The sequence below is a fragment of the Oncorhynchus gorbuscha genome, linkage group LG19 (assembly GCF_021184085.1).
Source record: "Oncorhynchus gorbuscha isolate QuinsamMale2020 ecotype Even-year linkage group LG19, OgorEven_v1.0, whole genome shotgun sequence".
Lineage (NCBI taxonomy): Eukaryota > Metazoa > Chordata > Actinopteri > Salmoniformes > Salmonidae > Oncorhynchus > Oncorhynchus gorbuscha.
In genome coordinates this window covers 48,955,247-48,976,260 of record NC_060191.1, presented here as the reverse complement: position 1 = coordinate 48,976,260, position 21,014 = coordinate 48,955,247, and the positions used below count along the sequence as shown (strand labels likewise).

Genomic DNA, 21,014 nt, shown 5'->3' with positions numbered 1-21,014 from the left:
ATACCTACTGCAACCTTCATCCTACACATACAACACCCGTTCTGCCAGTCACATTCTGTTAAATGTCCCCAAAGCACACACATCCCTGAGTCGCTCGTCTTTTCAGTTCGCTGCAGCTAGCGACTGGAACGAGCTGCAACAAACACTCAAACTGGACAGTTTTATCTCAATCTCTTCATTCAGACTCAATCATGGACACTTTTACTGACAGTTGTGGCTGCTTTGCGTGATGTATTGTCGTCTCTACCTTCTTGCCCTTTGCTGTTGTCCGACCCCAAAAATGTTTGTACCATGTTTTGTGCTGCTACCATGTTGTGTTGCTACCATGCTGTGTTGCCATGTGTTGCTTCCTTGCTATGTTGTTGTCTTAGGTTTCTCTTTATGTAGTGTTGTCTCTTCTGTCATGATGTGTGTTTTGTCCTATATTTATGCTATTTATTTTAATCCCAGCCTCCGTCCCCGCAGGAGGTCTTTTGCCTTTTGGTAGACCGTCATTGTAAATAAGAATGTGTTCTTAACTGAAGTTTAAAAAAATACAAAAATGGCTCAGGGCTAGCTTGCTCGAAAGCTCCTTATAAAATGGTCTACTTCAGGAATTAATCTGGTTTGTGGATTTAGGGATTATTGAGGAAATTGTTCTCAAGTCATCAAGTGCTGCCAGGTTTATCCCCCCTCCCACTGTTTTTAAACTGAGATCACTGACTGACACGGTGTCTCTGTTCTGTCTCCAGAACCAAGAACACACAGTTCTGTTTAATAAAGTATTTTTGCACACCGACTAACTTTCCATTGTTAATCTGACATTTACAAAGGAAAAGGGAGTCTGTCTATACATGTAGGTTCTTTCTTTTGATTAAAATCCCACTCCCAACCTTTAAACCTTTTGGCCTTGTAATACAAGCCTTTTATCAGACTTCCAGAAATGATATTTGACCTCCCTTATCCCAGTGTTACAGATATAGAATGTATTCACTATTTCACTTCTACACTTTTTCATTTACTTTACCAGTTATATCAGTCCAACATTGCCCAACATCCAGGACTCAACATATTTGTATGCTGAACACAAAAATGTGTACTTTTACTTCTTTGCATTGTGGTCCTCTGAACAGTGACTATTCACTGATACTAGGACAGGACCAGAGGCCAATGTGGTTGGCACCTGATCGTCTCCATCACTCATGTCTTGTTTTGCCCGAGGTCGTGGAACATTGAAGAATGACCGGCCATTCTCTTTTTCCAGTCCAGTCTGCCCCGGGCAGACAGAATGTGCATAGATAGCTTTGCTGAAAGCCATACAGACACAGGGTTTAGCGAGCACAAAGGAACCTGCCTCCATCTACACTATTCACCCCCAGCCACCACACTATTTACCCCCCAGCATACAACCACCACACAGCTCAACAAAGCTCGGTTACCTGCAATGCCCCTGCTTAATAGACCAATAGACTGCCGGTGCTACAACAAAAACTGTTCCCCATTGACAAAAGCTACCGGGTGTTCAGCAGCCATCTTAGAACTCAACCCAGCCAACCACTGTGTTTTTTCCACCACATGAAAATGCACAGACTATCTTTTCCCTGATCTTTTTGTTCTTGAGAGCTGGGGATGGCTGACACAGGGATAGCTGAGCCCGGCACTGAGGGTTTATGCCTGCTCTTTGCTGAGCTTGCAATTGCAGGGGAGGGGTTTCGACCTGTGTCTGATTGGCTATGGGATTTCCTGGGAGGATTTGAAAACACCCAATGGGGAGGGGCCACCGAGAGGATTAGGTCATGCTTTTTCTGTGAGGGGAGTGACATCATGGTCTGGGAACTGCTCTGCCCAGGGGTGAAGGGTGTCTGGGGAGACGGAAACGAAGGAATGATAAAGAAGAGCGGAATGACAATAAGGGGGTGCAGAGAGGGGGAGGTTGGTTGGGATTGTGATGAATGTGTCTAATTTTGTTGTTTGTCGCCCTTGTGTGGGTTTCTCTCTTTTTCTAACTTTTTTTTGTTCCACTGAAGAAGATTGGTAGAACTTGGCCCCCTGCCAGGAATTCCCCCCCTCTATCCCTGTTTTGGTATTCCCTTCCAGTGGAAACGTTACTGGCTTGTTGACAAGATGCGAACAGGAGAGGTGTCTCCCTGGTCTCCCTGACGCTGTCGTTTCCTCATTGTTTTCCATTACATACTCTGTCGCTCTTTCTGTATATCTTTCTCTCTCATTCTTTCTCTTTCTCTCACCCTCTTTCTCGGCCCCCTCTCATAAGACTTAGGTCATATTTCCTCATAGTCACATGCTTGGTGTGGGTTGCAGTCTTGCCGGCAATACCCACTCACAACAACAGCAAGCACTGTATGTAATATAGACAGACAAAAATTACCAAGCACTGGATATAATATAGACACAAAGTACATTTTTAGATACTAATCAACCAACTGATTAAAAACAAATTGTAATTTGTTTATAAAACACATCAGCATTCAATAGACATGCTAACTAATTAATCATGTTGTCTCATTTCTTTAGTGCAATTTATTGCTCGTTCAACTGTGGATTGTGGAATATTGATTTATTGACCACACGGTTTACTGTATGTCTGACATCTTTTAGATGTATGGAATTGGACAGAGGATGGATCATTGGACCCGCAAAATAGATTATTCTGTGTTTGTGTGAGAGAGAAATGGGAGGCTGCACGTGTGGCACATGATTTGTTGCGCTGTTCATAATGCTGCATCCTAAAAAATATTTAAACCTTCAAGTCGCTCTGGATAAGAGCGTCTGCTAAATGACTTAAATGTAAATGTAAATGTAAAAATCGGTCAACACCTTGTTGGAGGTTCTCTCCTCTTGTCCTCTCCTCCCCTGCCCAGTACAGAGAGCCCTTCCTGTAGACATGACCCGCTTCCTTCAGAGGTGTCTCTGCCCACGTCATACCATGACCTCTGTCATCCAGACAGAGAGAAAGGATGGCGAGACTGACATTTTGAAGAGTCCCACACCAGAGTCTGATTGTTACATAGGCTATGTATTTTAGGTTACCGTGAACATTCTATAGTTTGCACGGTTGACTTGTGATGCCAATTTTTGTATTGAAATGTCATCTCAAGCAATACTCCTTCAACTCAGTGATGTGAGGGGTTATTAGTGGAATCAACACATTGTATGTGATGTGAGTGCTGCAGTAACATTAATCCTAGAAACAGAAAAAACAGTTTACAGTATTGCTATTGTTTAGTTAGAGACTATGGTACTGGTTTACAGGGTGACAAATAGATCATAGTACACAGCTGAGATGGCATGTTGGTGTAGGAGTTAGAACCACTACCTATGTGGGGAAACCTTCCAGCTATATGTGTCTGTCCCCTGGAGAACTGGGGAAACCACTGTGTCTACTCAGTCTGAAACTTTTGTGGGTGGGCTTGTATTCCTATTCTCGTGGCTACTGGAAATCCCCAGATGTCCCCACAGGGAAAGTAAAATATAGAAAATGATCCCTTATGGGACGTTTCCCACGAGGACAAATGATCTTTTAAGCTTAGGGGTTATGTTTAGGGTTAGGGTTACTATTAGGGTGAGAATTAGGTTTAGGGTTATGGTTAAGGTTATGGGAAATATGATTTTGAATGGAAATTAATTTAAGCACCCCACAAGGATAGTAAAACAAATATGCTGTGTGTGTGTGACTCCTGATCAATACCTCCATCTTTAGCTAAATCAAAGAGTGACCTACCGTAGTGACAGGTCAAATTGGCATACTTTTATTAATGTAAACAAACACAATTATTATATTCATGAATCCTTTGCTTTGATTTACATTTAAAATAATTGGAAGCTGTTGATCTGGGTCAGATATTGACCTGGGTCAAATGGTTTGCATGGTAAAGAAGCGGGTCCGGCTCCAGGTATAAGCAACATAAGCTGGTCGCTTAGGGCCCCTTGTCCACTAGGAAATTAGCCATATATATTGTTTGATTGATAGTTAGTCTAGCCAGCTATTTAAACTTGTAGTGATCATGGCACACAGGGCATGTGCCCAGGGGCCCTGACCTCCAGTGGGCCCCAATTGATTGTGTTAGGCATTCTCACGCAGATATGATATTAACATGGCATTAGTCATGGTAGAATTTGGGGAATTTAGCTTTAAAGGCCCCCACCAAAGGGCAATGCTGCCCGTATTTCAACGGAAATTCCTATCCTATAACAGAAATTCTCGTTTAGGTTCCACCGCCAACGAATGGCGCAGGCTGCTAATACATATTCATGATTGGGGGTGGGAACGTTTTCCAGGTGGAGTGGATAAATAACAACATAGCTGTCAGTGTAGATACCGAGCATGCTAGCCTTATCTAGCTAGCTAATGTTATCTGTTGTTGCTCACCGTTTTGAAAAGATTTGCCAGCTGGCTAGGCTATGGCTGGTTCTGGAGCTGGATTTGTCAGAAGCATTTAGGGAAAACTTTGCCACGGATGGATAGGGGAAGCCAGTATATTTGACTTTGCCACAGATGGATAGGGGAAGCCAGTATATTTGACTTTGCCACGGATGGATAGGGGAAGCCAGTATATTTGACTTTGCCACGGATGGATAGGGGAAGCCAGTATATTTGACTTTGCCACGGATGGATAGGGGAAGCCAGTATATTTGACTTTGCCACAGATGGATAGGGGAAGCCAGTATATTTGACTTTGCCACAGATGGATAGGGGAAGCCAGTATATTTGACTTTGCCAGAGATGGATAGGGGAAGCCAGTATATTTGACTTTGCCACAGATGGATAGGGGAAGCCAGTATATTTGACTTTGCCACAGATGGATAGGGGAAGCCAGTATATTTGACTTTGCCACAGATGGATAGGGGAAGCCAGTATATTTGACTTCGCCACAGATGGATAGGGGAAGCCAGTATATTTAACTTTGCCACAGATGGATAGGGGAAGCCAGTATATTTGATTTTGCCATCTGTTGTTATCTCCAAAATGTTGGCATGTTCCATAAATTGCAACCACAAATCCGCCATCTAGATAAAAATAATAAGATGAAGCTCCGGTAATATGGATAGCCTAACTGCACTGCCTAACCGTGCGAAAAAAGTATGATAATGTATGCTCTCATTGCTGTAGGTGGCTCTGGATAAGAGTCCGCTGAACGACTCAAATGGATTATGATAATTTGCTGGTAAAAAGTGGGGGTGTAAAAACACAAGTTTGCACCCTCTATTTTAATTTTCTCCATGGCTCAGGCGTCTACTGCGAAAAGCTGTTTGGTATTATGCTGCTTAGCTCAGTCGCGACTCATGAAAGAAGGACTTTCCAGGTGTTTCTGATTGAATAAATAATGACATGCTGGTGGGTGGTAAATTCAAATAAAACCAAGCCCTGAAAATAAACGTAGACAAAGTATTAGCATGTCATACCATAGAGGAAACTCAGCATTGTCACGAAAACATTCTGAAGTTACCCCTTCAGATTTCCCACTTCAACCCCAAATATTTCATACTTTGACTAAAACTATGATGTATTGACTTAAATTGTTGTGCAACATCATGGGTAAGTATGGGCATTGTCTTTCAGCTCATGTGGGCATTTTAAACTGATAAAAATTCTCCCCACCCCATGGCCAAAGGGGTAGAATTGCAGGAAATTAGCTGTAAAACTGGAAGAAAATCCTCTCTGCCCCATGGCAAAATGAGTAGAATTGCATTAATGTATTATACATAAATTGCTACGTTTTCTCTCCAACCCATGGAAAAATGTGTAGAATTTACTTTTTTTCTCTCTCCACCGTCAAGAGAGTGGCCACTAAAATGTTTTGCCGCAGGGTGACAAATCTCACGGAGGGTCCCCAAAAGGCTGTAAATGAGATAACTAAAGTATACGAACATCAGTCTAATGCAATAATATCTGAATCTATGATAATAACTGTGATCAGAGTCAATGCTATGCAAAAACAAATAGTCAAACTATGTTAATTACACAGATTTTACATATCAATGTTTTTTATATATGAAGTGAATGGATTAGTTAATTCTCACTTTCTCTATGAATCCGGTGTTTTGGTCAAACAGTTGTCTCTGTATGAATACAGTGTTTTGGCCGGTCTGTCTCCCTGTCTCTATGTGAGTGGTGATTTTATATAACATGGGTGTTGCTGGGGGGGGGGTCAAGGATAATTCATTTAATTAATTAATACATTTTATTACAAGGCACTTTGGCTGATTCCATTTGGGAATGAAGGGGTGAAAGAGGGGTCTCCAGATTTCGTGACTCACCTCTCCCCCTTCTTTAGATGTTTCTATTCTCCTAGGTGGTTGCAGCTGGGTGTCTGGCATCTCAGAATCTGGGATCTTTCCTCGTTGCTTGTCTTTGCTTATGGAATTGTCATTTGTCAGCCTCCTGTTCATCTCTCTTTCCATCCTTCCACTTCTCCCTCAGCTCATCCCTCCTTTCAGTGCCTCTCTCTCTCTACTCTCTGACCCTGATGACAGAGCCCTGGGGACCTGTCACTCAAATCATCAAGTAAAAACCCATCTATCCCTTTCCTTCCATCCTTTTGGCATAGCTCATCTCCCTGCCTCTACCGTCCTCTTTCTCGATGTCCTTTAAGCATTGTGCCTCTTCTCCCTGTCCTGACATATCCTTTCCTTCTATCTCTTTCAGCAGAGCTAAACCTCTTTTCTCTCTCCTCTGCTTAACTCCACCCTTACGCTTCCAACAGCATGTCCTCCCTCCCTCTTTTCTCATATCTCTTTTCTTTCTCTCAATGCTTTCAGTGAACCCTGTGCTTAGCTAACCCTGTGCTGCGTGGGCAAGACAAAAGCATGACCATTTGATATGAATAGATATGAGGTCTGCCTTGTAGTTCATATCACTATCATATCCAGTAAACACTTTCTCTGTCCTTTGGTTCAGATCATCATTTTGTCTCCGAATATTTTGGTTATGTGTATCTGACACGCAGCCCTTAATCTCATTCTGGTCTTCACCACAGACCATTACTCATCTCACGTTATCACGTCTATATTTACTATTGTGTTTTCTGTGTGGTGGATGGTGGGCCACTGGGCCAGTTCAACATGTAGATCATTTTGTATATATAGTGTATGTGAACACCCCTTTAAGTTAGGGTATTTGGCTATTTCAGCCACGCCCGTTGCTGACAGGTGTTTTAAAATCAATCACACAGCCATGCAATCTCCATAGACAAACATTGACAGTACAATGGCCTTACTGATGAGCTCAGTGACTTTCAACATGGCACGGTCATATGATGCCACCTTTCCAACAAGTAGGTGCGTCAAATTTCTGGCCTGCTAGGGCTTTCCTGGTTAACTGTAAGTGCTGTTATTGTGAAGTGGAAAAGTCTAGAAGCAACAACGGCTCAGCCACGAAGTGGTATGCCACACAAGCTCACAGAATCATCTGTCCTCAGTTGCAACACTCACTATTGAGTTCCAAGCTGCCTCTGGAAGCAACATCAGCACAAGAACTGTTCGTTGGATGCTTCATGAAATGGGTTACCATGGCCGAGCAGCCGGACCCAAGCCTAAGATCACCATGTGCAATGCCAAGCATCGGCTGGAATGGTGTAAAGCTCGACGCCATTGGACTCTGGATCAGTGGAAACGCGTTCTCTGGATGAATTACGCTTCACCATCTGGCAGTCCGATGGACAAATCTGTGTTTGGCCGATACCAGGAGAACGCTACCTGCCCCAATGCATAGTGCCAATTTGGTGGATGAGGAATAATGGTCTGGGGCTGTTTTTCATGGTTCGGGCTAGGCCCCTTAGTTCCATTGAAGGGACACTACAGCATACAATGAAATTCTATACAATTCTGTGCTTCCAACTTTGTGGCCACATTTTAGAGAAGGTCCTTTCCTGTTTCAGCATGACTGTGCGCAAAGCGAGGTCCATACAGAAGTGGTTTGTCGCGATCGTTATGGAAGAACTTGACTGGCCTCCACAGAGAATTGGACCGACCAACTGCAAGCCGGACCTAATCGGCCAACATCAGTGCCCGACCTCACTAATGCTCTTGTGGCTGAATGCTGCGGCGACTTGCTTCCAATGTTCCAACATCTAGTGGAAAGCCTTACCAGTAGACTGGAGGCTCTTATACATTGCCTTCGGGAAGTATTCAGACCTCTTGACATTTTCTACATTTAGTTATGTTACAGCATTATTCTAAAATTGATTAAATAAAACATTTTCCTCAGCAATCTACACACAATACCCCTTAATGACAAAGCGAAAACAGGTTTTTTGAAATGTTTGCAAATGTATTACAAATAAAAAACAGATACCTTATTTACATAAGTATTCAAACCCTTTGGTATAAGACTTGAAATTGAGCTCAGTTGCATCCATTGATCATCCTTGAAATGTTTCTACAACTTGATTGGAGTCCACCTGTGGTAAATTCCATTGATTGGACGTGATTTGGAAAAGCAAACACCTGTCTATATAAGGTCCCACAGTTGACAGTGCATGTCAGAGCAAAAACCAAGCTATGAGGTCAAAGGAATTGAGGTCACAGGATGACAGGCACAGATCTGGGAAAGGGTACCAAAAAATGTTTGCAGCATTGAAGGTCCCCAAGAACACAGTGGCCTCCATCATTATTAAATGAAGAAGTTTGGAACCAGAGCTTGAGAGGATCTGTAGCTTATTTGTGTCAAAGACTCAGGGCTGTAATCACTGCCAAAGGTGCTTCAACAAAGTACTGATTAAAGGGTCTGAATACTTACATAAATGTCATATTTCATGCACACTGCTCAAAAAATAAAGGTAACACTAAAATAACACATCCTAGATCCGAATGAATGAAATATTCTTATTAAATACTTTTTTCTTTACATAGTTGAATGTGCTGACAACAAAATCACACAAAAATGATCAATGTATATCAAATTTATCAACCCATTGAGGTCTGGAGTTGGAGTCACACTCAAAATTAAAGTGGAAAACCACACTACAGGCTGGTCCAATTTTGATGTAATGTCCTTAAAAGTCTAAATGAGGCTCAGTAGTGTGTGTGGCCTCCACGTGCCTGTATGACCTCCCTACAACGCCTGGGCATGCTCCTGATGAGGTGGCGGATGGTCTCCTGAGGGATCTCCTCCCAGACCTGGACTAAAGCATCAGCCAACTCCTGGACAGTCTGTGGTGCAACGTGGCGTTTTTGATGGAGCGAGACATGATGTCCCAGATGTGCTCAATTGGATTCAGGTCTGGGGAACGGGCGGGCCAGTCCATAGCATCAATGCCTTCATCTTGCAGGAACTGCTGACACTCCAGCCACATGAGGTCTAGCATTGTCTTGCATATGGAGGAACCCAGGGCCAACCGCCTCAGCATATGGTTTCACAAGGGGTCTGAGGATCTCATCTCGGTACCTAATGGCAGTCAGGCTACCTCTGGCGAGCACATGGAGGGCTGTGCGGCCCCCCAAAGAAATGCCACCCCACACCATGACTGAATCACCGCCAAACCGGTCATGCTGGAGGATGTTGCAGGCAGCAGAATGTTCTCCACGGCGTCTCCAGACTCTGTCACGTCTGTCACGTGCTCAGTGTGAACCTGCTTTAATCTGTGAAGAGCACAGGGCGCCAGTGGCGAATTTGCCAATCTTGGTGTTCTCTGGCAAATGCCAAATGTCCTGCACAGTGTTGGGCTGTAAGCACAACCCCCACCTGTGGACGTCGGGCCCTCATACCACCCTCATGGAGTCTGTTTCTGACCGTTTGAGCAGACACATGCACATTTGTGGCCTGCTGGAGGTAATTTTGCAGGGCTCTGGCAGTGCTCCTCCTTGCACAAAGGCGGAGGTAGCGGTCCTGCTGCTGGGTTGTTGCCCTCCTACGGCCTCCTCCACGTCTCCTGATGTACTGGCCTGTCTCCTGGTAGTGCCTCCATGCTCTGGACACTACGCTGACAGACACAGCAAACCTTCTTGCCACAGCTCGCATTGATGTGTCATCCTGGATGAGCTGCACAACCTGAGCCACTTGTGTGGCTTGTAGACTCCGTCTCATGCTACCACTAGAGTGAAAGCACCGCCAGCATTCAAAAGTGACCAAAACATCAGCCAGGAAGCATAGGAACTGAGAAATGGTCTGTGGTTACCACCTGCAGAACCACTCCTTTATTGGGGGTGTCTTGCTAATTGCCTATAATTTCCACCTGTTGTCTATTCCATTTGCACAACAGCATGTGAAATTTATTGTCAATCAGTGTTGCTTCCTAAGTGGGCAGTTTGATTTCACAGAAGTGTGGTTGACTTGGAGTTACATTGTGTTGTTTAAGTGTTCCCTTTATTTTTTTGAGCAGTGTTATTTATTTATTTATTATACATTTGCTAACATTTCAAAAAACTGTTTTGGATTTGTCATTATGGGGTATTGTGTGTTGATTGATAAGGAAAACATTTTTTAAATCAATTTCAAAAGAAGGTTGTAATGTAACAAAATGTGAAAAGTCTAGGAGTCGAAAGCACTGTTACAGCAAAGGGTGAACCAACTCCATATTAATGCCCATGATTTTGGAATGAGATGTCCATACTTTTGGTCATGCAGTGTATGCCCCCCCCCACTTCTAAAACCACAGTTGCGCCCTTGGTGTATAAGAAGTAGTAGTACTGAACTCAGGGCAAGCTCTTAGTCATCCAGCAGGGTATTTGGTACAATGGGTTAGAGAGACTCTCTCTGGGTCTTTCAAACAGTTAATCCTCTTATGTGCCCCCTGTAATGCAAACACACACGCATGCGCGCACACATACAGGCATGGACGTGTGCACACAGGCAAAAATCCAAAGGGTATCCCACAAACACATACACTCACACTTTTACTCGCATGTAATCCTACTACTATTGCCTGCTACTGTGGGTAACATATTCATATGGTGTTCTGCTACAGTACAGTTCAGCGCTACATGCCCTTCCCTGATAAAGTGACCAGCTTGGATTTAGCTCGATAGCGTTGAAGCCCTTTGTGTACTGATATGCCTGTGTGTGTAGAGAAGGCCGAGATATGACTTTGACTCTGCAGGAGGCTGCAGGGACTCTGCAGTAGAGAGGGGGAGGTGCAGCTGGAAGACGGGACTGCTGACTAGGTAGAGTAGTGTGGCTGCGATTGTCCTCTGGCTACCCTTGACCCATTTCTGCCTCCTATCATCACACCACATGCTTAGCATACTGCATGCAGCGGGATCAGGGTCTAGTAGTGGGAGCTCTGTCTTTGACCATTACACTCACATGTTCACTGTGTGTGCAATTCAGTGTGTACATGTCAGTGTTTATGTGTGTTTCTGCAGGGGTGCATGCATGTGTGTCCTGGATAGACTTAAAGAAGACTGATGATAACTGCAGAAACCCATGGGAAATGATCTGTCCACTTCAGTGCCTCAATGGGTTTCCACTCACTTTCCCCCCCATCATCCTCTACCTTACCCCAATGCCCTCATCCCCACTCCCCTTCTGGTCCCGTTCCCATTTCCCTCTCCCTAGGCTTCCCTCCCCACAGTCCCCAGGCCCCTAAGATTAATTTGTTAACATTACACCCCATACCCTTACCCCACTGCCCCATCTCCTTTCCCCTTCTAGGCCTCTGGTCTGGATGTACTGTAGCCCAGTAGAGAGGCAGCAGATGGGGATTGATGACCAACAGTCCCCCTGACTCCCCCAGGTCTGTTCCTATTGATCCCTGTCTGTTTGGCAGAGGAAGGCCAGAGAGGAGACAAGGGAGCAGGAAGGCTGATGGAAGTGTGTGTCTGTTTGTCAGAGGAGTCTGATGGGAGGAGCTATAGGAGGATGGGCTCTTAGTAATGACCTGAATGGAATCAACGGAGTGTTTTATGTATTTGATACCGTCCGCCTATAGTTCCTAACATCAGCCTCCTCTGGTGTGTGTGTCTCTGTGATTAGTGACTGTTGTTGTCTGTGTTGTCATCTCCTCGCCTCTCCCCTTCACTCCTCAGTACTCACCCTGTCTATCAGCCAATGATCTCTATCTGCCTGACATCACTACCAAATCATTCAGCTTTGTCCTGTTCTCTCCTCTTTTCTCCCTGCGAGAGATATCTCACTATCAGTTCTCTTAATGTACTGTTACTGACAGCGGTAGGTCCATTCCTTAAGATCTCCACATGCAGATAGCCCCTTATGTCTATGATATAATTAAGCAATAAGGCCCGAGGGGATGTGGTATATGGCCAATAAACAATGGCTAAGGGCCTGGAATACAGCCCTTAGCCGTAGTATATTGGCCATATACCACAAACCCCCAAGGTACTTTATTAATATTATAAATTGGTTCCCAACGTAATTAGAACAGTAAAAATAAATGCTTTGTCATACCCGTGGTATACAATCTTATACACTATGGCTGTCAGCCAGTCAGCATTCAGGGTGTTTGAACCACACGGTTTATACATGTGGTTATATATCTGAGATGTTTTATTCTAAATCAAATGTTATTGGAATGTATAAAAGCACTTTTCAATATTAGTCGACATTATAATGGTGATGTAATGTTTACCTTGGCATTCCCCTGTGTGTGTGAAACTAGTTTTGTGGATCAAAAGCCACTGGATAAACAACCATGTTACAGTTGGATGTTGTGTTTGGACAGCATTGCCATGTGTAGGTGTCTTATCTGTGATCTCACTTTGGTCTGACACTTAATGTATGTGGGAGTATTGCTTTAGTCTTAGTGGTTAAGGAAAGTGGTTAACTTTCATCACTTTCAGATCTCTGATGCATTATCTGTTGCATTACCTTCAGTAAGACACATGTCAGTGGTTTAGCCCGTTGATGGGCTCTAATCAGTGGGTGAGCCTGAGGGCCTTCTAGGCCTTCAGAAAATGTATTTTAAATAAAATGTTGCTTTAATTTCAACTTAATATTTTGAATAATTTTTATGATCTTCTGATTTCATCACTTCAGTTTGTGTTGGAAAGAGAATACTTTCCCTGGGTAGAAAAATCTAGCTGGCTCAGCCAGCCATTGGGTAGGCCTTCAGAAGCTTTATTAGAGCAGACATTTGGAATGACAGGTGAATGAACCAATCACATTTGGGTGCAATGGGTGGGACTATTTGGGAAAAAAAACATGAAGGCCTAGACATGTCACTACTGATGAGCCAATAGTGAGCAGTAGGCTAGTTTTCCCATGCTTTTGTTGTAGTCTGTGTGACAATGGCTACAACTGTAGCAGATGTTATTGAGGAGGATGTGGTGGCTAATTTGTTTGCATCGTCATTTTCAAGGCTAACTTTCAACGAGAAGTTAAATGTTGTGCAGAGGGGGAGGCCAAATCCAGCACTGCCAGGATTGGTGCAATGAGGAAAGAACTTTGAAAAGCATTTTCAAGCTGACAATTATACGTGCTATCCATAGACGGCTGTGTGTGATCAACCAAAAAGCTTTAGTGCTGGAATTGTCTACTCTTCAGCACTGACAAGAAGTCAACCTGGGCCAGTACTGGTTTCAAAGACCTAGCCAGTTTTATGAAGTCAGCTCTGCCAAATAAACTTACAAACATGCACATAATTCCTCTCGCTCTCCTTGTTCAGATGCTGTCAGTGCAGTGCCTCCCTGTCCCACTGGTACTATCAGAAGGAGGGCCGGCTCTTCTGCAAGAAGGATTACTGGGCCAAGTTCGGAGAGCTGTGCCATGGATGCAACGACCCCATCACAACCGGCCTGATCATGGTAAGATAGTCTTCCGCCACAAACAGCACAGTAACTAGATCCTCCTGACTACAGTACTAGGCATCCCTCTCCTCTCTGTCTTCACCAGTCAATCTCTCTAATCAGCCAGACTTGATACGACACTCCTGTTACAGTCTGTCGGATATGGTTTCCCCAACAACATCCACACAAACACTGGTCTCCACTTTACAGTACCTGTAATTATACCATATGCTTTACACATCCCTGTAAGCTTTACAGGGAGAGTCATTACCTGTTGTTTAAGTAAAGAGAACAGTCTGAGAGGAGAGGTGGTGAAAGGACATGTGGAGGACATACATACTCTATGATTTTCCCTTCTCTGATCAGGGGTGTTGGGTTGTTCTGAAATGGGTTTAATAACTTTACTAGTCACTAGAGCAGGGTTCAGCCACCAGACAGATAATATTAAAGCTTCTGCCAAGAGTACTTGGAAATATGTCAAAGTCTGCTTTGCATAAAGAGCAGATAAAAACGTGAGTGTAGCCTGTGAGAAATACTGTTAATTGTGCGGTAACCATTTACATTCTCCCCAGCAGTAGCATGTCACACTTTGAAATGTGGTATATTACCATCGTGCCATTTGAAGTGGGATTTCACCTGGTTTCTCTCTTTAGTATATCAAAATGGGTGTTGTCACCACAAATATTGTGGTGACTTAATCCATGTTTATGAGCTATGTTGTGTTCAGTATGCCATAAGGGTTGCCCACGCAGATAGAAATGAAATGGGTATTTTGTATTGCAAATCAGCCGTAGGCAGGCGGCACATGAGTGTCAAGTTTGGGGAAGCTAATTTTCACCGTATATACACTTTTATAATAAAGCATTCCATTCATCATCACTTTTGCAGACTTATGTAAGATAGCCTACTATTCCTAATGTGATGAGTAGATTGGATAGTCATAATTTTGGCTAATAATATAACTCAATCACAGACAGAGAGGGCCTCCAGAACATGTCTGGGAAGGCAGAATGAAATCACCACAGACAGAGAGGGCCTCCAGAACATGTCTGGGAAGGCAGAATGAAATCACCACAGACAGAGAGGGCCTCCAGAACATGTCTGGGAAGGCAGAATGAAATCACCACAGACAGAGAGGGCCTCCAGAACATGTCTGGGAAGGCTGATTACCTGGATGGACAATTGAGGAGAAATAATCTTGTAATTGTAATAGATGGTATCCAGGAGAGCCAAAGTGAGATATGAGCTGAATCAGAGGACAAAGTTCGAAAGCTGTTTTCCGAGGAGCTACAATCGGATCAACACGTTGAACTGGAACGTGCTCACCTGTCTGGGAAGCCAGGGGTCTCTAGTGGTACCAATGGAACCAGACCATGGCGAACTGTAGTGAAATTCCTCAGGTTCAAGGATAAGCTTGCAGTCCTTGAAAAAGCCAAATGCCTTAAATGGTCCTTCATCTTCATCATCTCCGATGCAAAGAAGAAAGGAACTAATACCAGCTATGAAGGCTGCAAGAGAACGAGGTGAAATGACATATCTGATGTATGACAAATTGATTGTTCACCCTCCCTCCAAAAGTGACAAGTAATTCCAGCCACACACACCCACTGACCCACACTGACTAACATTGACTGACTGACTGACTGAGATTTCAACTTCTGATTCATGATTGGACATTTAAATACTGTAAATCTACCAAAGAAAGGTATGTTAATTGCTCACTTGAATATATGCAGTTTAAGGAACAGAATTCATGAAATAGGCTGTGTAGCGCATCAAACAAGATTAATCTATTGGCAATATCAGAGACTCACTTGGACCCTTCTTTTGAGGATGCTGAGATCTCTATACATGGACACAATTTGTTCAGGAGGACCAGAAATAGATGTGTGGGTTGCAATTTAGATCCAGAATCATATTCCAGCAAAACAATGTAAGGACTTAATGTTGACTGGATTAGAGGCACAATGGGTACAGGTGCATTGACCACATTTGAAACCTATACTAGTTGGTTGCTGCTATTAGCCTCCTAATGCTAATGTGAAATATCTTGATGTAATTTGTGAAATGTTGGATAAGGTATCGGATGAAAATAGGGAAATATATTTTTGGGGAGATATGAATATAGATTTTTTTGAACACCAACTGTCCAATGAGAAATAAACGTATTTCTGTTGCCAATGTATGTAACCTGACCCAAGTTGTGACATTAACAACCAGAACGTTCACTAATAGGACCGGTATTACATCGTCAACTTGTATCGATCACAATTTTACTAACATGGCTGAACATTGTTCTAAACCTGTATCAGTGGCACTAGGTTGCAGTGATCATAACTTGGTTCCACTCACTAGGAAACTAAAATACCAAAGGCTGGCCCTAAAATAATTTACCTTCCAATGGCATGTTGTTTTAGCTAATCCAAGTTTATCAGTTTAAAAGGCTAATTGTTCATTAGAAAACCCTTTTGCAATTGTGTTGGCATAGCTGAAAACTGTTGTGCTGATTTTAAAGAAACAATAATACTGACCTTATTTAGACTAGTTAAGTATCTGGAGCATCAGCATTTGTGGATTCGATCACAGGCTCAAAATGGCCAGAAACAAAGACCTTTCTTCTGAAACTTGTGAGTCTATTCTTGTTCTGAGAAATTAAGGCAATTCCATGTGAGAAATTGCCAAGAAACTGAAGATCTCGTACAACGCTGTGTACTACTCCCTTCACAGAACAGCGCAAACTGGCTCTAACCAGAATAGAAAGAGGAGTGTTAGGCCCCAGTGCACAACTGAGCAAGAGGACAAGTACATTAAAGTGTCTAGTTTGAGAAACAGACGCCTCACAAGTCCTCAACTGGCAACTTCATTAAATAGTACCTGCAAAACACCAGTCTCAACGTCAACAGTGAAGAGGTGACCCCGGGATGCTGGCCTTCAAGGCAGAGTTCCTCTGTCCAGTGTCTGTGTTCTTTTGCCCATCTTAATCTTTTCTTTTTATTGGCCAGTCTGAGATATGGCTTTTTCTTTGCAAATCTACCCATAAGGCAGGATTCCTCCAGTTTATACAAAGCAGGCTTCATGTTCACAGCATTGTCTGTCACCAGTGCAAATACCTTCTGTGGTCCAAGGACATTGATTGCCTTCAGCTCATCTGCAATGTAGAGACTGGTGTGTCTGTTTGCCCTTGTGTCTGTGCTCTTGTAGAATACTGGTTGAGGGGTGGAGATGATAATTAACTATTCCTTGCCCACGAACATTTGACCCCCCATCAGAGATGATTGCAATACAGTCTGCTTTCTCTATGATTTGCTTGACCTTCACTTGAACTCTGTTGAACTCTGCATCCACCACAAAAACATCTGATTCCCGGAGGACCATGAGCTGTTGCTATCATTCATGTGTCTGTTTCATAATTTTCACCTTGAATAGAGGTAGAGGTATTTTTGTCAGAGGTTGCTTGTTGTGAGTGGTGAGGTAACTTGGCCAGATGATTCTGCGTCTTTGTTGCATTCTTCACATATGATTTGGTACAGTATTTGCAAATGTACACAGCTTTTCCTTCTACATTAGCTGCAGTGAAATGTCTCCACGCATCAGATAATGCCCGTGGCATTTTCCTGTAAAGATAAACAAATACAATTCCATGTACAGATAAATAGTTAAGCAGTTAGAATAAACAACTCATTTGTAAGATAAATGTTTTAAAATGAAACATTTATGGAAACAGGTGAGTTAACACCTCAGTTAGCAGGTTCAAGCAAGCTAAAAACCCATATGGTAGCAAAAACTAACTAGCAGATATGGTTAACAAGTTAGAAATGATTTAAACACACTTTGCTGTAGGCTACTATTTACTAGTTAACAAAAAAGCATGTACAGTGCCTTGCGAAAGTATTCGGCCCCCTTGAACTTTGCGACCTTTTGCCACATTTCAGGCTTCAAACATAAAGATATAAAACTGTATTTTTTTGTGAAGAATCAACAACAAGTGGGACACAATAATGAAGTGGAACGACATTTATTGGATATTTAAAAATTTTTAACAAATCAAAAACTGAAAAATTGGGTGTGCAAAATTATTCAACCCCTTTACTTTCAGTGCAGCAAACTCTCTCCAGAAGTTCAGTGAGGATCTCTGAATGATCCAATGTTGACCTAAATGACTAATGATGATAAATACAATCCACCTGTGTGTAATCAAGTCTCCGTATAAATGCACCTGCACTGTGATAGTCTCAGAGGTCCGTTAAAAGCGCAGAGAGCATCATGAAGAACAAGGAACACACCAGGCAGGTCCGAGATACTGTTGTGAAGAAGTTTAAAGCCGGATTTGGATACAAAAAGATTTTCCAAGCTTTAAACATCCCAAACAGCACTGTGCAAGCGATAATATTGAAATGGAAGGAGTATCAGACCACTGCAAATCTGCCAAGACCTGGCCGTCCCTCTAAACTTTCAGCTCATACAAGGAGAAGACTGATCAGAGATGCAGCCAAGAGGCCCATGATCACTCTGGATGAACTGCAGAGATCTACAGCTGAGGTGGGAGACTCTGTCCATAGGACAACAATCAGTCGTATATTGCACAAATCTGGCCTTTATGGAAGAGTGGCAAGAAGAAAGCCATTTCTTAAAGATATCCATAAAAAGTGTCGTTTAAAGTTTGCCACAAGCCACCTGGGAGACACACCAAACATGTGGAAGAAGGTGCTCTGGTCAGATGAAACCAAAATTGAACTTTTTGGCAACAATGCAAAATATCATGTTTGGCGTAAAAGCAACACAGCCCATCACCCTGAACACACCATCCCCACTGTCAAACATGGGGGTGGCAGCATCATGGTTTGGGCCTGCTTTTCTTCAGCAGGGACAGGGAAGATGGATAAAATTGATGGGAAGATGGATGGAGCCAAATACAGGACCATTCTGGAAGAAAACCTGATGGAGTCTGCAAAAGACCTGAGACTGGGACGGAGATTTGTCTTCCAACAAGACAATGATCCAAAACATAAAGCAAAATCTACAATGGAATGGTTCAAAAATAAACATATCCAGGTGTTAGAATGGCCAAGTCAAAGTCCAGACCTGAATCCAATTGAGAATCTGTGGAAAGAATTGAAAACTGCTGTTCACAAATGCTCTCCATCCAACCTACCTGAGCTCGAGCTGTTTTGCAAGGAGGAATGGGGAAAAAATTTCAGTCTCTCGATGTGCAAAACTGATAGACATACCCCAGGTGACTTACAGCTGTAATCGCAGCAAAAGGTGGCGCTACAAAGTATTAACTTAAGGGTGCTGAATAATTTTGCACGCCCAATTTTTCCGTTTTTGATTTGTTAAAAAAGTTTGAAATATCCAATAAATGTCGTTCCACTTCATGATTGTGTCCCACTTGTTGTTGATTCTTCACAAAAAAATACAGTTTTATATCTTTATGTTTGAAGCCTGAAATGTGTCAAAAGGTCGCAAAGTTCAAGGGGGCCGAATACTTTCGCAAGGCACTGTACATATAAATATATGGGATGAGTTGGATGCGTCCGTGTATCTATGTATCCATGTATCCATGCAAGTATGTGTGTCATTACACTCAGCCCTCTGCAGTGCAAGGTCAGTAATGAACCACCCACCCAGTGGAGGCCAGCAGAGTCCAAAGTGAATCAGCGATGGCAGCTAGCGCTCACCCTGCCCTGCTACTCGCTACCCATTTACCTAGTCCTCTACAGGGCCAGATGTATCAGTCACATTCCCATTACAGTGCAAAGACATCAGCTATTGATTGATGTCCGACCGCGGTTCAGTTCAACCAAGACGGTCAGGCAATCACTTTTACCCAAAGATGTCAGACCAATGGTGTTATAGACGGACGGACTGACCAACTGAACTGAATGGCAGACAAGGTAAATTTCCTCTGCTTATTTTCATCCCCTGCACTCTGGACGTGTGGTGTGATGCTGTCCAAACCCACACTGCCCACCCTTGGCATCCAGCCAGCGAAACCGGGCAAGACTGCATTTTTCATCAGCCCACAAAATGCATCCTCTGAAAGAGGGTAGTGTTTTATGTTGTTGGAGCTGGGACATAGATGCACACTAAAATAGTGTGATGCAAAGTGGGTATGACTCACAGTCTGCCTGCTGATTGAAATGTTAAATTGATTAGGTCGTTTGGGTAGGAGAAGAGAACGACATGTATAGAGACATTTCTCACCATGTCACTGTGCCTCTGCCTTCGATGAGTCTAGAGCCTCTGAATGGATAATTGAGAAATGATCAATTTCTCAAACAGCTTAGTTTAATTCCTTCCGCTCTGGTATAGTGTTGCAGTGTCCAGTGGGAGTAGGCAGGCTATGCCCCTGCAGGTATTCTAATGGGGTATTCATGACCCCAAGGCAGGCATGACAACCACAACTCTAAGATAATGAACTCCCTTTGGTGGTTAATAATACATTTGAAGGCCAGGATCATTGCACTATTGTTATCAGTGGATGGATATTGGGAAATAGACATATTTTCAAGATACTTTACAGTACATGAAATGTCCCTCCCTTTCACAGACAATCCCAGTTTAGCAACATCTTATAACAACTGCCATTGGTGTGACAGCACATTGTTTAGGTGGGAGTAATGTTGTTTTCTAAGTGTCTCATAATAATCTCTATGGTCTGATTAGCCTTGAGTATCTGTTGGGAAAGACACTCACTTTCAGACATTAAGACTGTAAGATGTTCAGTTTGTGACCATGGGGATTGAACAATAGTCAGTGAACAAAAGTGTCATATTCTGAAGTTTGGGTGGAAGTTGTTTTGTTTGTGTCTGATCAGATATGCCTGGGGTTTGTTGGAAAGTAGGCTAGAGTTACTGTAAGGGTTTCAGCATGTCAACATAGAGGTTGAGCAACAGTGTTAGCAGGAGTGTGTGTGAAATACAGAAAGGGGGCTTAGCAGGAAGGAAGTGTAAGGTTATAGTGAGATGGAATTGACTTACCATGACTTCCCTGTCTTGTTTGCCTGCCTACAATGACTTTGTCAACATTTTCCATCCCACACCATAGAATGGAGAGATCTTTGCGTATCCACACATAACAATATGAACTTCAACCTGGTCTGACACTGATGAGCGTCTTCAATGAGACGGCCATCATTTATGACATTTTAGTACCTTTTCAGATTCAATATTCTTAGCTTTTTATTGGGGTTTTCCAATGATCTTATGTGTCATGGCACATTCACATTCCTCCCCAGTAGAAACCTGTTTCAAACAACTTAATTTAAAAAACCACCTCCATGGATTTTTTTTCTTCCCCTACTAGTGAAATTTCCCAAACATGGTTTGTTATGTGAC

General features: G+C 43.0%; 1 protein-coding gene across 3 annotated transcripts in view; it reads left to right on the top strand.

The window, feature by feature from the left end:
• LOC124005815 (LIM domain kinase 1-like) overlaps positions 1-21,014 on the top strand; it is a 73,779-nt gene that overhangs the window by 19,377 nt on the left and 33,388 nt on the right. For all 3 annotated transcript variants that reach the window (XM_046315381.1, XM_046315384.1, XM_046315382.1), the window contains one exon: positions 13,557-13,695. In XM_046315381.1, the coding sequence (XP_046171337.1) occupies positions 13,557-13,695 (139 nt within the window). The remainder of the gene's footprint in view (positions 1-13,556; positions 13,696-21,014) is intronic.